The 17,439-nt window shown below is 38.3% G+C and overlaps 1 protein-coding gene across 1 annotated transcript in view; it reads right to left on the bottom strand.

Annotated features, from left to right (window-relative positions):
• Positions 1-17,439, bottom strand: part of MOXD1 (monooxygenase DBH like 1) — a 49,650-nt gene that overhangs the window by 12,977 nt on the left and 19,234 nt on the right. The window contains exons 5-6 of the mRNA XM_054630486.2: positions 3,986-4,165; positions 1,572-1,674 (exon numbers count right to left, since the gene is read on the bottom strand). Of these exons, the coding sequence (XP_054486461.2) occupies positions 1,572-1,674; positions 3,986-4,165 (283 nt within the window). The remainder of the gene's footprint in view (positions 1-1,571; positions 1,675-3,985; positions 4,166-17,439) is intronic.

Consider the following 17,439-nt stretch of genomic DNA (forward strand, 5'->3'; position numbering starts at 1 on the left):
TAGCAGTGCCTGAAGCCAAATTTTACATCAATATGATATCAGCAGTCTATTTTAAGATAAGCAAATGTCAGAGGTACAGAGCAGGGACTGTTACACAGTCACTAAAATAGCTAAGATGGAGTAGTGCATATAAATATTAAGGAACAAAGGATATGAACTATGCATAGCCAATTAAGAATGGTAGTCATACACTCTTCTGTATGTCAAAACTCTGGTATGTCAGAGTTTCTGATAAACAATCTCAAAACAGGCCACCTTTCAAATGAGAAGTGAATGTTAAGGACTACGAAACCAGAAACAGTGAAACCCATCCATGTTAAACTAAAAAATGTTTCAACTCCTCCTAACTGGGAGCCAAAAGCCACTACCAATCTGAGTCACTTAGGAAAACATTACCCCAGGTCACAATGTGAGGCAAACAGTGCAGCCTTTCACCAAACTGGGAAAATGCAGGTGCCAAAACCCACAAAGGAAGGTGACCCAGTGGCAGGTTTGCTGTTGTGTCAGGAGAACTCATTTGTCCCCACCAGAAGCAGATGGAGCACCCAGGTCTGCTCTCTTGCATTCCTGGCACAATCTTGCACTGTGTATTTTGCCAGGGAGGAGGAGAAGCATGACCTGGATTACAAACACGCTGCTCTGCCTATGCTGTCTGAATTTTCCCAGGTCTTTTGAGACTGTCCCAGCAAGGCAAAATTGTTCCTATAGCTTAAAAGGAAACAAAACATTACCAATTTCCAGTTTTTCGTATGTGCCACTTCAGCTAAACCAACACTATCATACAGCACAGTAAATTAAAATGATGGATTTAAGAACGCAACCAAATCAAAGGGACACAATTTTTCAGCACATGATTTCTTTGGCTTTCATGCAACATTTGATGAAAAAGCATACAATATCAAGGATGCAAATTAAGTTTATTGCATCCCACATGCTGAAAGCACAGAGTCTGTCACTAAATTAAAAAAATTTAATTAATTTAAAAGATGGGAAATGACAGTAAGGCATAGCCCACATAGAAAAATTTCTTTTAACACATAGGGGTGTAAAGAAAGGCCAGTATACTATGCTGCATTAGATTTTACTCAGTTCATATTGTTCACCACAATATTCTTGGGTACAGTAGGTTAATAAACTTCTGTTTCAGAACAAAAAAGTATCTTTCCAAGAGGCATCTTCAAAGTTCCCCTGATTTTCCTGGGATTTTTTGTTTCTCCCTTCTACTTCTTCTAAATATAAATTAAATTCAGGAAGAACAATTTTAAAACACTATTACAAATTAAAAGCTTATCTTTTAAGATAAACTGATTTTACCCAGTGAATGGTCTAGACACCTGCATTTATATTACTTCAGAAACTGTCCACTGTTCAGGTAGATGTATATCTAAAAAATACAGAAAAAAAAATTCAAGGGCAATGAGAAAAACACTGTAAACCAGGAACTATTGATCAGGAGCAAAAATAACCCTCAGCTTTTTATTTGCTCTGTTTGCCATGCAGTGCAGGGATGAGCACTTGTGTGTAGTACATTTTCCAGTCTGGCATGTTTTAAAGCCTGTGGGGCTACAAACCTTCTGTCTCTGATGGATTGTCATAATGCACCTCCATAAGGACAAACAGAGGGTCAGCTGCTGTGCCAATGGATAAGCCAACGTGAGGAGGGTAGGTGAAGCCCTGGAAACCAATACACAAAGAAATCAATACAGAGTTAAGGTATTTTTTGCCATAGTTAAGAGTTAATTTCTCTTTGTAAGTACATTGACTCCTTCTTGCAATGATATCATCACTGCAAGATATCATCATATTAATAATAAAATTTACAAATATCACTTATTTTACAGCTTTCTGAACATGGCATTGTGATAAAATATACTTATTATGTACTCAATAAACTTAAAAACTATGTCAATACAAAATAGTAGATCTAATGCTTCCCAGAGGACAAGGCTCTGGGCAAACTAGTCTAATTTCACCTCTGACCCTGCTTTGAGTAGGAGGCTAGATTAGAGACTTCCTGAGGTCCTTTCCAACCTGCATTATCCTGTGATCTTATGATTATTTATTCTGTATTTATTGTTTGAGCAGAAAAGGAAAATTCCATTTTAAACTTACAAACATTGCATCATCAAGCACTTAGTCTGACAATAAAACCCTTATGAAGAAATAAATCAACATTTCAAATGTTTCCAGCTTCTAAAAGCAGTAATTTCCAGGGAATACTGAGGTTGCATGTAATTAACTTGCTTTTTGTGCACAAATAACTCTATTCTAAGTAAAATTATTTGAACGATAAAGGTGATCTTTATGGCTATGTTTCCATTAGCAAGCCAATAAAGAAGCAGCTCTGCATGGTGAAACAGCTTGTGCTGGACCCACTGCCCCCAAATGATGCTCCTCTGGACAAGTGCTGGTCAGGTCACATTTATTGCTCAAGGTGCTGAGTTCACCCCTGCACATTTATTTTAACTTCATCCCAGAGAGGCCTGTGCAACTTCTCAAACCACTCATGATGATAAACAAAGATCTGTAAGTGGGAATAACTGGGAGATTTACTTCAAAAGGTCACTCCTGATTCAACCCAAAATACCAGTATCTCCTAAGCGAACTCATTTACCAAATTCACTTTGATTTGAATTAATCTCCACTATGTTATAGTATATAGATAATATTTTAATGTGCAATTTCACATTCTAACTTTCTGAAATGTGCAATTTGAGATTCCAGCTTTCTGGAATCCAGCTTGATGGACATTAATGAATTAATTGTACTATATATAAAAATAATTATCACCTTCATTCTACATAAGGGTAAAAGCTAAAGTTAGTGAAATGGGTACTTGGGCAAACCTGAATGTAACCCAGATCTGTCAGATTCCTCTCTACAGATCTTTAACAGCAGGATCATCCTTGCAAAAACCTCCATAGGGCTTGTCAAATGATAACTTATTTATATGAGTTTTTAATTTCACTTAGATTAAGACAGTTAAAAGTACAAATACTAGGTCAGAGCATAGCTGATGGCAAAAATGCACAAAGCATACACCAGGGATAATGCTCCTAGTGGACTACACTTCTTTTGATGGGTCCATGTAACAACTCTTGCTTCCTCACACTGCAGCATGTGCAAATGGTTTTGGACTGCAGGCTGGCAAACAAAGGTTCCAGAAAGTTTCATCACCCCAGTCCCTCTCTGTGCCCAAGCCATCATTTGGGTGGGCACACAGTGAATCAAGGGTGTAAAGAGCTGGGATTCTTTTGATAGTCATGCTGTGTTATGTCAGCTGAAAGCATTTACTTTAATGCAGCCTAAATTAACATGAAATAAGCTGCAAACACAGCCTGGGGTGAGCATGGCATCACAGCCTGTATTTTCAGTAGATATGCCCCACTGCCATATGTAAAGTGGTCCTTATGCTGGCCCTGCACTGACACAGGATCTCTCCATCACAGAAATGATGTTTCTTTGCACAGGTAAGAAACTTCAGAATGATATGCCTGAATGGGGCAACAGTGAAACCAGGTCCTGGTGAGGCACCAAATTAATTAAATTCATGTATAACTTCATTTGGAGAGTTGTGCCTCTGTGTCTTTTATGAAGCCACCTAGAGACACTGCTTTTCTTTCTGTCATTATCCACAGGTAGCAGATACTGGTCATTGCTGGATGCACTGTATTTCCATGTCAGATAAGACAAGCTGATACAGCAAGAGATTTCCATGCTCCAAAGCTATCTTTCTCCCCTAAGGCATCAACTGCCTCTCTACTATTTTCATTACTTTTGGGTTGTCACTCAGGATTACCACAGCACTACATATTTGAAAGGCCTAGAGGAGGTTGAGGACTTACTGCTGAGGCATTTAGGGATCCCATACCCTTAAGAACACACAGATTAAGTAATCACTAATATACTAGGAAGAAATTTCCTGATGATACACACTCTCAAAAAGCCCCATTGATGAACCATGCTAGACAGACATTCATCCTACCTCTCCTCCAATGGCCCAAGCAAAAATGACTGTCTCACATGTAAGAAAAGAGTCTGGCATGTTGGGGTGGTAACACTCGTGCCCATAGTCCAGAACACTGTCATTCAAATTGCTGCTGCACTGGTACAGGAGGATATGGTGCACCAGGTTCTCGTGGCCTTTTTGGATCAATGGCTGAACCTGTCAGTGGGAAAATTAAAAGAAAAAAAAAAAAAAGAAAACATATGTCAATGTGACTATTTCAATGCAGGTATGAAGACAGGACTAAAAATTCTATGGTATTTTCATTTTAGAAGAGGAGACTCGATGTTAGATAGTACTTAGCTTGAGATGTAACCCCAGGACTCTGCAAACTCAAGGAGTGAAGTTTCCAAAATTTTCATTTTGCCCAAGTTTTCTTTTGCATCTCTGAGGGTCAGGAAAAACATTCAGCATCTGGACAAAACCTCTGTTACAATCTTACTTGTTCTCTCTTCTCCCATCCTAGCCTTGCACTGTCACTTTTCTTTCTCCCTGCCCAATCTTGTTTAGCCACATTCCAGCAGGAGGGGGGATATAAACCAGCTGAAAATGTGTTCTGCTGAACCAGCTTGGTGTCTGAACTACTCAGAGGTTTTCATCCCTGTTTCTGCCTCTTTTGTACTATTTCAAAAGATGGCTGCCCATAAATTCTGTATATCTAGGGTGAGCCTAGAGGTATACCCCACATTCCTCAGCAGATCAAAATGGACTTTGAAATTTTTTTGACATCTACAAGAAATTAGATTTTTTTCTTTTTAATTCACTCAGTTGTAAAGACTTTATTAACATGAAGTCATTCTTGAGAAGTTGGATGCTCCAGCCTGTTTATGGCAGGGATGAGCTGCAGGGCTCTCAGGGGTGCTCCAGTGCCCCCAGTATAATTACACCACAGAATTTCTGCATAGGCTAGAATTATTTAATTTCCATGTAAGTGTTCACTCCCTGTTTGGATGGGTGATGTTAAATCATCTCTGTCAGAGATGATGTTCCTGGGGCAAATATGAATACTTCTGAAAATAATTATTTTGCATTTCAGAATGATCATATTCCACAAAATACCAGCATATAGAGGACAGTATTAAAATGAAAGGAGATCTTCCCTTGCTTTTCCTTTCAAAGATTTCATCCCATTCTATCATATCTACCTTCAAGTTCAATAAGATAAAGATTAATACTTTCACAAGAAAAGTAAAGCTTCGACAACGCAATTCTTAAGATGCAGGGTGCCATGCAGTATTTCATTTCAGTATTAGAAAAGAGAGGGTTACTTTAAAAAGGAGAAGAATATAAATGCATCCTAAATTTGCATCCATTTCATTTTGCAGGCACATTCATGTGCTACTGGAGGACAACAACAGGGTAAGCAGGAGCAGTTTATTACATTATTAAAATATTGTCAAAACAATTTCTCTCTCTTCATTTTGTTCAAACCACTAGATTAATTACAAAAGAGGAAGGGCAGGAGGAAGCACCCAGAGCCTGTGTGCATCAAGGCCACCCTTGCTTACAAGAATCTGCAAAGTTCACTGAAGTTGGGCTCTTGGAGGGGTCAGATGCTGCTGAGCACCTGCAAGAGATGTCCACCCAAGAAGAGCACAACCCACTTCACTGCACTTAGAAATCAGTGGAAGGATGCCAATTGATTCAGATGCACCAAAGTTATATTCTGGAGGCAAGACTGAAATACTCCATAGGGGATCATCTGTAGCGTTCTCAGTAATCCCTGTTTCAGTTAGCATTACCATCATGGTGAATTACTGCACTGTGAAAGTAAAAGGTATTTTTGAAGAAGATGAGTCAGTTTTTCCATGAAATAAGAATGTATTCCCCAATATATCAGACTGAATGACAAAGATTCAGAAATCCATTCCAGCTTGATGCTGCTTCTTCCCTCTTTCCATCACACACCTGCATATTTATCCAAGTACTGCAGAGCCCAAACACAGCCAAAACAGGGCAGCTTATATATTAAATAACAGAATGTGCCTCTAGATTTTTGAAGCTCTGCATACTGTATATGTTAGTCAAGAAAATGGTTGTGGGAATATTATCTCTCTATCTACCAAGAAAAAAAGGGAACTTTTGTCCCAACATGTGATAGTTCTGCCTGCTGCCTACAAGGTCCCAACACCTGCTGTGCTTACAATCACTACTTCAAAACCAGCTTCCCCTCAAAACAATGGGACATCACCAAAATTAGAAACTCACATCCTGTCACTAGTTTTTAGTGTCAGTTACCTAAACAATTACAGCACTTCAAAAAGCAGTTTTGTTCAGCTTTCTTTAGTGAAGAAAAGAAAAACAAAAACTAAAACAAATCCTTACACATCTTTCCAATGCATCTTGTAGAAAAACTTACATTCTTCAGATGCAGAAATAAATAACAAAGAGCAGCAGTGAAGTTATGCTTTTCACACATTTTTATTACAAGGTGGTTAAAGAGAAATTTCTTTTTCCACTTTTAAATAGCATATAAATAAGAAAGAAAGAAAATACTAGAGAGGTCGAAATTATATTTAAAAAAATCTTAGGAAAATCTCATTAATCCTGCATTATTCCAAAATGCATGGAAATATTTTAATGGCTAGCTCCTTAAGGCTCACAGCACTACTGCTAAATGAAACAAGAGAAGGAAGAGGACCAGAGCTCTTAGACACTTCTCTGATCTGAAGAATAATTAACTGTATTTACATACTAGGATAACTTCAGCAGAAAACAAAATTACAAAATACAATCCCATACTCTATTGTAGTGTTTAACTGGAGCAGGAGTTTCAGTATGTCATTCTATATCCCGGGTGAGTGCTGCCCCATTTGCTCAGCTATTGGTCATTTTAGCTTTTAGAATAGATTAGTTATTTAGGCTGCCTCATACTTCCTCTCTGACTTTCCACAAAGTACATCTGTACAGATCACTTTGCTCCAAGCCAGAAAGGAATTCCCAAATCTCATTTTTTTTCCTCAAATAAAAACAATCTTGTCTTCTGGCCAGCCTTAAAAGTAATGATGAATAACAACTGAGTTTCTCAAATAAGGAGCCAAATTCAGGAAATTGTAGTGCATTCAGAAGTGCACGTAAGTAGTGTTAGGTGTAAAATTAGTTGCTAAAGTAGGTATACATAATTAAGTATCTAGATCAGGGTGGCCTGTTTACCAGAGTACTTATAGCCTCAATGAATGATAACACAATTTTCAGAGCTCTACTTTTCCTGGTCTCCAGTCACAATGATAGGCGACCAGCCCTGAAGAGTCACCAGGACCGTTTTGTTAATTTGTGCAACTTTTAGGATAATCATGGAAAGAAAATAATTCAAAGTTGCACACTAGGGCCACTTCAGGAGTGAAATATACACAAAAATTGATAAAAACAGGCATGGTACACAATATTCAATAAACTCTGCACATGTAAGTCAACAGCTAATTTTTATTTGGATTCTTATTTATACACAGCCTTGTTTGCTCTCTTACTACAAGGGAACACTAAAACAACACTTGGAGCCAAGCAATAAGATAAGCAATAATTAAGTAATTTCGATGGGATGTAGTGAAAATGGGAATCCACCTTTCATTTTCATTAATTATGAAGAAACCTGTGACTTTGAAATGTATTTCCTTCCTCAGTCCTTGCCACTTCCTACCAATCTCTTGTTAGGCAAAGAAGTAAAGGAAGAAATTGGAAGGTGACTAAAAATGCATAAAAATGCACTAATACATACTAAAATGGAATATGCATATAACTACCTATCTTCCCCATTTTACCTCATTCTTTGAGGACCATCTGTGGAATTTTAACTGTTGCTGACATGCAAGGAAGACCCAGCTGTCAGGGTTCATCTCTTTGCCGTGTTGTGAATGAGCCTGCAGGGATACTGCACCACTGGGCACCTCAGTGACTTCTTCTCCTGCAGGCAAAGTGCATTTTCTGCTTTACATTTCCTAACTGCCAGAGGCATGGAGAACAAAAGCCCTACATCAACTCTACATCAAAATGCCCAAAGTGTTTGGGATTGCAAAAACATAAGTGCATGCAACAAGGCACAACCTCTTCTGTTTTTCATGAAACTTGCAGGAAGAAGATCATTATTTATTTTTCATGATTGTTTGCTTTCTGCTTCTTTCTCTCCACTCTTCTTGAAAGCTTGGCCAAAAAGTCTTTCAAACTGAGCAACTGACATACATGAACCACACTCCCACTAACAGAGGTAAAAAAAAAATAGATGTACTATAAACCACCAGTACTTCAAATCAGGGCTCCCAAGGAAGGAGGTATTTAAAATATATCACAATCAAATGTAAGTGAAGGTAATGCCTTCTGCAACCAAAAGTATGGGTTATGTTCATGGTGCTTGGTTTGTACTCATCAGGCAGGCTGAGAGGTTTTACAAAGCTCCCATCATGGCAGTGAATCTCTTAGGACTTGTGAAAATGCTGACTTTCAAAAAATACAAAATAAAAAAAAATTATAGTCATTATAATGTTAAGCCAGATGTCATATATGCTGTTCACCTCTCATTTTTACAGAAGCCTTGTTTTAGTCAACAGGCTGACATCACATGAACAAAGAAAATGTTTATATGCTCCAGGTCTGGCTTACTCATCTTCAATTCTTCTTCCTCTCTTCTCTGTTTCCTATTATCACTTTATCTAATGCACAGTCTGAGAATTGTCATATGTTTAGGGTTTTTTTCCTTATAAAAGAAGCCAAAATTTTAACATAACAGTGCTTTGCATCTCAAGCTGATGATAAGCAGGGTCAAAATACTAATGTGTGATGTATTAAACAGGAGGAAAATGCAAACAGTTCAAGTGGTCCAAGAAGTTAAACTTCCTACAAGTTAAAAACACCTCCAGAAACCTGGAAGTCTTTCTTGCTTATTCCTGTTTTTCTACCTTTTTATTTCCTCTGATTTCTTTGATGATAACAAACATGGTTTGTTCTTTATGCCTGCTTGTGCAAATGATGAAAGTTACTAAAATATATCCATAGTCTCACCATAGAGTCCCTATTTAGAAAACATGGCCCACCAAATGTCAGAAAACAAAAACCTGACTTTATTTTTATATATGGAAATAGCAGCAGGTGACTGATCTCCTTGCAGCAATGTTACTACACTAAAATGTCAAAGAAATTAATGATTTTTTTTCTGGGGCTCAAACAGATAATACGAAATTAATCTTACATTTTAAAGACACAATGGTATGATATATTGCCATGTAAATGATTCTGAATAAGGCCTTACACAACACCTCATGCAGGTAGACATTGGTGACACAGGGAAGAAAATGTAATTCTTTCATCTCAAAATGGAAAGTAAAAATTTGATTTTTATGCTAGCACTGCTGCATCTAGGAGAGTTGTTTAATTCATTTATATGAACTTGCCATGTGTCTGATTAACTCAGAGCAAAAAGTGATGGCTGTGAAACTGAGTACTGGCAGAGTTCACTTGAAAATTTTCACTACAGACCAAGTCATAGGGTCTCTGCTTCCTGTACTCCTCATCAGGAAGAACTATTACATGCTTACTGATTACTTTGGTCTTTGTACTTTTGAAAATGGGTACCAAGCATATATATTAAATAATTATCTGACTTAGAATACTTTTTCAAAGGGGGACATGATTTCTTCTCATTAGAATTCATCAATATTTTTCTGAGGTTTTTAAAGTGTAATTGTGAAATGAACAAATATTTATCTAAAACATTACCTTTTGGGTTTTAGATTTTTCTTTAGAAAAGCAAATACTTAAAATATTTGGCTTTATAAAGTTAGGTCTTTTTCAGGAAAAAAAAAAAATCTATGTATTCCAGAAAAATATTCTCAGTAATATGGCTTTATTTTCCTATAAACATTCTGAAAGAAAACCACCAGACATTTGTTGCCTAACACTGCTTCTTGCACAAAACCCAGAGGTGTGCTGAGCTAAAACAAGAGCTGGAAACACCTCTAGGCTGGGGTAGATGTTGAAGTCCCTGACTGCAGGGTGGAGCAGGATTTTAGCACCAACAACTGAACAGCTATCTCACGTTACCAGGAGAGCCTGCCTACACCAGTGTCACATCTGGGACACGAATCTGCTGCAGACTTTCAGCCCAGAGTTACGGCGTTCTGAGGTCAGGCAGGGACCACCCTCCCCATGCCTCCACCCTACCCCATCTGTCAGAAAGCATTAAATTAATGCCACAGAATAGTTAAAGCTGAAAGAGACACTTCCAGTGCTCAGCTGGCTGCAGTCTAGTGTTGACTAGCTGCTGTAATCTTTCCTGAGATCATTTGAACATAACACAGCTTAGTGCTCATTTTGTTTTCCTGACTGTACAATCCAGATCTTAAATTCAGTCATCACCTCTAACAAATCCCTTTAAATCATTCTCTATTACAAGGGCTTCTGAGTTTATACTGTGCCACTTAGAAAGGTGCATATTTTGGTGAGTTAATTGCAGGAAATAGAGCAAAGCCACTGCTTCTGGTTCCCTCATGGTCATCAGGGATGATTATTTCTGAGGTACAAGAGGGAGCATTACTGCTTAACTTGAATTGCCCTTCAAAGGTAAAAATGTTAAACCAAATTATTCTCATACAGATTTTTCGTACCTTCAAGCTGGAGAAAAATCTAACCTGAGCATTTAGTGACAGCTCTTGATTTTTGTACTTGAATAAAAACAGAGATGTAGACAAGAAAAAGGCCCAGGCAACAGAAACCATCCCCAGCCCTAATCTCATAATGTGATTAGGTATGGTTTCCTTGGAGGATGGAAGTTTTCCAGACTGAAAGTTCTATGCAATGTGTGGAGGTTTCCCCCCCCTGAAGTGAGATTAAAATAATAATTTTAATTTGAAATAACAATGTAATCTGATTGATTGATTGATTTATTGATTTAAGCTGTATTGTTGACATTTGGGTTTACCTGGTTTTGGGTACTCTTTTAAATGTAGAATAAAAATTCTAACATAACTGAGGAGGAAAGATCCTTACCACGTAAATGGAAAATCTAATTCAAAGCACAGATATTTCCTGTTCTTGATGTAAAAAAAGGATTTGTTTACTCTGTGACTGTGTTGTTCAATGAAGGCTCTTGTTTAGGTTTTGTTTCTCTACAGCATTAAGAAGGAATTACCATACCTCTGTTTTAAGCTTTAGAATTTTTATTGGAAAAAAATATGTGCTTTCAGGTAAAATTTAAGGGCTGCTGTGCTTTTAGCTTGGAGAGAAGGCTATATATCTAAATTTACATAAATCTTTCTATCCCCATATAGTCCTAATAATAATTACACTGTATATCCAGAATTTCTGCAGCACAACTTAAATATTTTAATTAAGAAAGAGGAATCAAAAAACATAATAAACAATAAGCCCAAACATTTAAAAATGAGAGTTAGAGATGGTTTCTTGTTCTTTCTGTTATAATGCCCATTCCTAAATTTTTATTCCTAATTAATTACCTGGAACTCTGCCACTCATAAAGAGTTTCAGACTTTAAAGACTTACAGTAATTTAGACTAAATCCAAAAGAAGTTTAGCTCAAAGAAATACCAATAAAACATTGTTTCTGCCTGACGTACGCCTGAAGATTTAAGATAATGCATTTACTAATAGTTAAGAAGTATAACCCTGAGGAGAAATCTCATAAAAAGCTCAAGTCAAGCAAAAACATGTTTCTTTTGGTTAAGCATCCTGGCAGTACACTCATTGTACTCCTAAGCAGCAGAGCCACTGGCAGTGGTTGTGGTCTAAAGGATGACCATAGTCTCTCAGCACAGCTGACACACTTCAAGCGGAATTAATTGGCAATTAATCATGAGCATCATTACTTCCTTATGAAAACAGTATCATAATAAATTAACATGTAACCAAATATGTATCAGGTCTAAGGCCAAAGCAGGTAACCAATAAAGAGTTTATAGTTATTCAAGAGGAACGTACAATTTGAACAGTATAAATAATAAAGTCAGCAAAGGTACTCCCATTTGTTCCTGGAATCACCATTCGAGGGCAAAATGGCAGAGGCTTTGATTCTATTGTAGAACTGCAAAACAATCCCCTCAATCATGCAGCTAAAATAACATTACGCTTTTTCTCCTCCTGCTTATGAGTGAGCGCGCAGCTTTGCCTGAAGACAGAACACATGAGAATTGACAGTGTGTCCCTTTCTTGTTTTGCATGTGCAGAAGTACACTACCAGGAAACATGTTTTCTGAAAATGACATGCTGACTTCTGTGAAGGGCTACCAAAAAGAACCATATGTGAGAAAAACCTTAGGTGTTTGGGTATGAGCTCCCAGAGGAGCCACCAACCTGCACACCCCAGCACCTTCAGTTTGAAGGGAAAGCAGGGGATAAAGTAAGCACAAGATTCCTGATTTTGACATAACAGACTCCAGAGCAACACTCAGAAACTATTGCTCATAGCCCTCTAAAAATTTGTATCTGCAGGGTTAATATACAAACATAAGAGGGCTTACAAGTAAGTAGTTAAGTAACAATCACATTAATACTATTTCCACATTTTCTCACCCAGAGTCACATCCTGGTATACCCTTTTGCAGGACTTCATCACCCATCAACACATGCAGGAAGTCACACAAGAAGGGCTATTATCAGATACCATGATTCTTTGAAAGTCTGCATTAAAATTATACTATAGCAATTCTCTAGAAACAAAAACTGTGATTGGCATTTCATAAATCAGAAAGACACAGTTTCAGTCCCAGAAGTTCCAGTCACAGTAATGGAAAGGTCACAGCAGTGCAAGAAGAAGGGAAAAGGGGGTTATGGTCAGTTCATCACACCTTGTTTCTCCCACTTCTCAGGGAGACGAGTCTTCCTCCTACTCCTACTTCCACCTACTCCAGGTCCCTGTCATAGGTGATCTCCATGAGCTTCTCCAATGCGAGTCCATCCCATGGACAGCAGTTCTCCACAAAGTGCTCCAAGTAGGTCACTATTCCACAGGATGCAGTCCACCAGGCACAGCCTGCTCCAGACACATTTCCCACAGGGTCACAGTCTCCTCTCAGGCATCCACCTGCTCCAGCATGGGCTCCTCCACAGGCTGCAGGTGGATCTCTGCATCCCTGAGATCCTCCATGGGCTGCAGGGACACAGCTGCCTCACCACAGTCTGCACCAGGGGCTGCAGCAGATTCTCAGCTCCAGTACCTGGAGCAGCTCCTGCCCCTCTTTCTTCAGTGACCTTGGGGTCTGAACAGTTGTTCCTCTTCTCACTCTGCTTTTCACTGGCCACAATTACATCTGCACAATAATTCTTCTTTTTCTTCTTCTTAGATCTGTTATAACAGAGGCATTCCCACCATTTCTGATGGGCCCAGCCCTGGCCAGTGGAATGTCCATCCTGGAGCCACCAGGGATTGGCTCTGCTGCACATGGGGCAAGCTTCTGGTGGCTTCTCACAGAAGCCACCCTGTAGCCCCCCTGCCATCAGAACATAGCCATGCAAACCCAATACAGTCTGCTATGCATGGACATGGTGGAGAGGCCTTTTCTGACCATTGTCTGTCTATTTTTTCACTGTTACTAATGTGGAGTTTATGAATCTATGCTTTGTTCATAGCTGTGACTACTGCGCACTGCAAGTGAAAGCAAAGAGGGAGAGAGTCATAATATCATTTTCTGAAACTACCACCAGTAGCTGGGGTTGCAGATTAAAAGATTGGTATGGAAGAGAAATAATTCAATTAGATGGGAATAGATAGTTGTGTTCCATTTAAATACCATAGGAGCAATTTAATTTGCCTTATTGAAAATCTGTTTAAGATGCTGCTACAATGTGATTTGTCTGAATTAGAAGGTTGAACTTCAGAAACAATGCCAAGATGCTAGCAGAACCAAGCTAGGTTTGTTTTGTGATCCATCCACACAATCATCAAGAGAGATTTTACTACCTATGAGCTTGCTGTTCTGGTACTCCCACGAAAGATGCTTTGGAACTGCTCATTTAAGGACAAATGCTACTCTGAAGTGTTTTGTTGCCTGCTATGATAAGAAGTGCTGGATGTTTGGCTGCAGACAATTTTCTTATCTTTTCAGTGCATCACCTAGTCATAGGTTTACTTTAAAATCATATATAAAGCTAAGAACAAGGAAAAAAAAAATAAAGACATGGCACTAGACAAAATAGGGTCAACCAATAGCAATGGTCTCCTGAAGATCACCCCAAAAATTCTCTCAGAATTGGGAGGTAAAACTCAGAGATCTTCACAAAAATTGTACTTCCCCCTTTTCCATGCTTACTTTTGGTCACATTTTAAAATAAGGTTGACTTTTATTTAACCAAAAAATCACACAGCACACATACTTTCCTACCACCTGCTGGCATAGTCAATACGTTGCCATAATGGATGATGTTGCTTTTATTTAGAAAGCAAAAACCAAAGAAAATGGATTAAATTAACTAGACATTCAACTTTGCTGATGACAGAAGTAGTTTATTTTTGCATGTCAAATATGGAATAAATAATGCAGCAATAGCTGCATAATTTAATAATTCTTTTAGTTAAGATACTCAAGTGAAATGAAAGAAGACTACCACAAAATAAAAATATGTAAGAAATATAAAGATTGGTAGGACAGCAAAATCTGTGGTCATGTATAATTTAATCTGTGGTCACAGAATGGAATAATACATTAAACAATTTTGTATATTAAATAATTTAGCAGAATATGAGAAAATAATGCATTTCTGTTATTTCTTCAGACAGTGCTTGGGAAACTTTTAATTTTCAGCCTGTTCAGTTACATGAATCTCAGCACTGGAAAGCCTAATGGGCCAATTCAGGCTTGCACCAAAGAGCCAGCCCTGCAGATCAAAGGGCAGATAGCTTACAAGCTCTGCAGCGTAAGATGATTGTTTGGTTGCCAATCTAATTTACTTGGGCTGAAATTGCTTTGTAGGGGAATGCATGGGAAAATATAGAACATTTGTTTATGTCAGGTTGCATGATGCAATTTGCTAGAGTTATCACATTTAGCAAAATGTAAAAGTTCAGGCCAGAGAGTAACAAGCAGTTACTGTCTGCTATCACTCAAGTTAAAAATCAGTGCCCTCATTTAGGTACTGCAGGCTACAAGCTGCCCTTCTGGCTTCCAATCAATCAGTCTCTTAAACTGGAGTCCCTTTGTATTTTCACACTGGGGTCTTTGGTATTACTAAAGCATTCCACTGTCAAAAAGCACAGTTACCCATGGCAACAAGTTTTTTGGAGTTTTTACTTCCTTATCAGTTTGCCCCAAAACAGAACATGAAGATTAACTGGCAGCTGCTGGTGTGTTCTAATACAGGCCTTCCTTTAATTGAAAAGAGACTCCCTCTTCTAAGGACATCAGCAATGGAAAACTTTAGTGCTGATATAAAAATATGCCTAATGTAACACTTCTCAGCTATTGCTAAATAATTAGGGGTTTTTTCTGCTTTTATGATTAGCCTGTTGCACTAGTCACATCACAGGCTTAGTGCCAAAAAATTACACAGGGCTGTGGTTGAGAGATCATTTTTCCCACGGGCAATTTTTTTTTTTTTAAGTATTATTTTGCAATTTTTGCTTTTACCACAGTCTCTTCTCTCTCCTGACCTTTTTGGTTCTGATATATCTTCCCTGATTCATTCATCTGGGCATTACTTATCTAACACAGGCTGGTGGTCTGGGTTCTCTCATCCATCAGTGGAGAGAGAGATTGAACCATACACAGGATGCTTGAGCTCATACATTTCTGACAACTCCTCTAGGATGATACAAACAGCGAGTGTTGCCACTGTGAAGTCAATTAAGCAGCTGGCTCAGGCCCACAGATAAGTCAGGTTAGATGAGAGGAAATTGGCTGACTCTCTATGGCTGAAAATTTACTGTCTCTAATATGTTGCCTGAGTATCCCTAAGTCATACTGAAGAGATACTGCATCTTGACCACACAGCTTAATCCCCAGTGTGGGGATTCTTCCCCGTTTCAGCAGAGCTAAACCTGCTCACACCATTCTCATAAGCAGGTTCGAATAATGCACGTGGAAGGACTGCTTTATACAAGAACCAAAGATTCTAAGAGCTTACAAAATGCAACAGCCATCCTCCTTTCCAATGCCAAATGCCCTCTAATACTAGATGTCCCATTTAAAAAGTTCTCTTCCAGAATAAGAAATATTTTATGCTCTTGGGCACAGCCACATCACAGCATTTCTCCTCATATTTCTCTGACTATACTAGTAACAACCTATAAAGTTTAGAACTAAGGAAAAATGAGTTATTCTTAGAGAAAAGACATGCAGATACAAGTGACTGTACTACCCAATTTTGGGGTTTATTTTACATAAAATTTTTTTCCTACTCTTGGAGGAAAATTCAATATTTGACATGTTTTTGACTAGGGGATTATTACTAATGAAGCCTGAGGAACTACTTTTCCTGAGGAAAACACAGTGTTTTTAAAATAAATTAAGAAAACATAGTGGGGAAATTTAGTGTTGGAACTAGCACAGGCATGCTATGCTGAAAAGTCTCACACAAATAGATTATGGCACGTCTGGAATGTAGGATATCCATACCGATCTTTCACCAGTATATACTCTAAATTTCCAGTTTACACACAGCATTAAACACTTTGTCAGGTGGAGAGGGAGACCACAGGTCTATAGGATTCACAGAAAATGTAGACAGTAGAAGAAACATTGTATCTTAAGGTCTTTTAATTGCAGCAGAAAAAACAATCAAGCACATGGAAGACTTGATGTAAATGCAAAGACAGAGTCATGAATCCTTAGCAGATGCAGTTATTTGAATAAGCAATACAGTTAAATTGAAGTGACAGAAGACATGGAGTATTGAAACCTAAACTAAAGATAGTAATAAAAAAGAGCTGTAGAACCACAAGTAGAAAAAGCAGTTAAGAACAAGCTTTGAATATAAAGCAAGAGCTGAAACACTGGGAAGTATTTCTCATGAATGTGAAACAAATTTTCACTTTCTTGCTGCTGGTAAATACCTTCATGATGCCTGCTCACAGAAAGGAAAAAATAAATTCAGCAAATAGGCTGAAAAAATCTATCAGCAAATAGTCTTAAAACATGTTAAAATAGAGAGATGTGTGTCAGCACACACAGATCCACACACAGTGACAATCATGAAAATCGGACATCTCAACAGTACAAAAATGACAAGAATACAAAAGATCCAGTCGACTGTCACTGAATAACTTTTTTTTTTTTTCAACTGAATGAGCAAAAAGAAAGAGACAATCCAGGTAATTTACAAGGGGGAGGATACTGCAGAGACCTGTTTTCAGGATATGCTCCCTGGGATGATCACCTCTCTCAGCCCTGCTCCCAGCCTGGTGCAGTGGTGTCTCTGCCTGTGTGGGCTCTTCACACCCAGGAACCTGCCCTCAGCATGGCTTTAGCAGGGAGACAGAAAGACATTTTCATGCAAAG

Source organism: Agelaius phoeniceus, chromosome 3 (assembly GCF_051311805.1).
Source record: "Agelaius phoeniceus isolate bAgePho1 chromosome 3, bAgePho1.hap1, whole genome shotgun sequence".
Lineage (NCBI taxonomy): Eukaryota > Metazoa > Chordata > Aves > Passeriformes > Icteridae > Agelaius > Agelaius phoeniceus.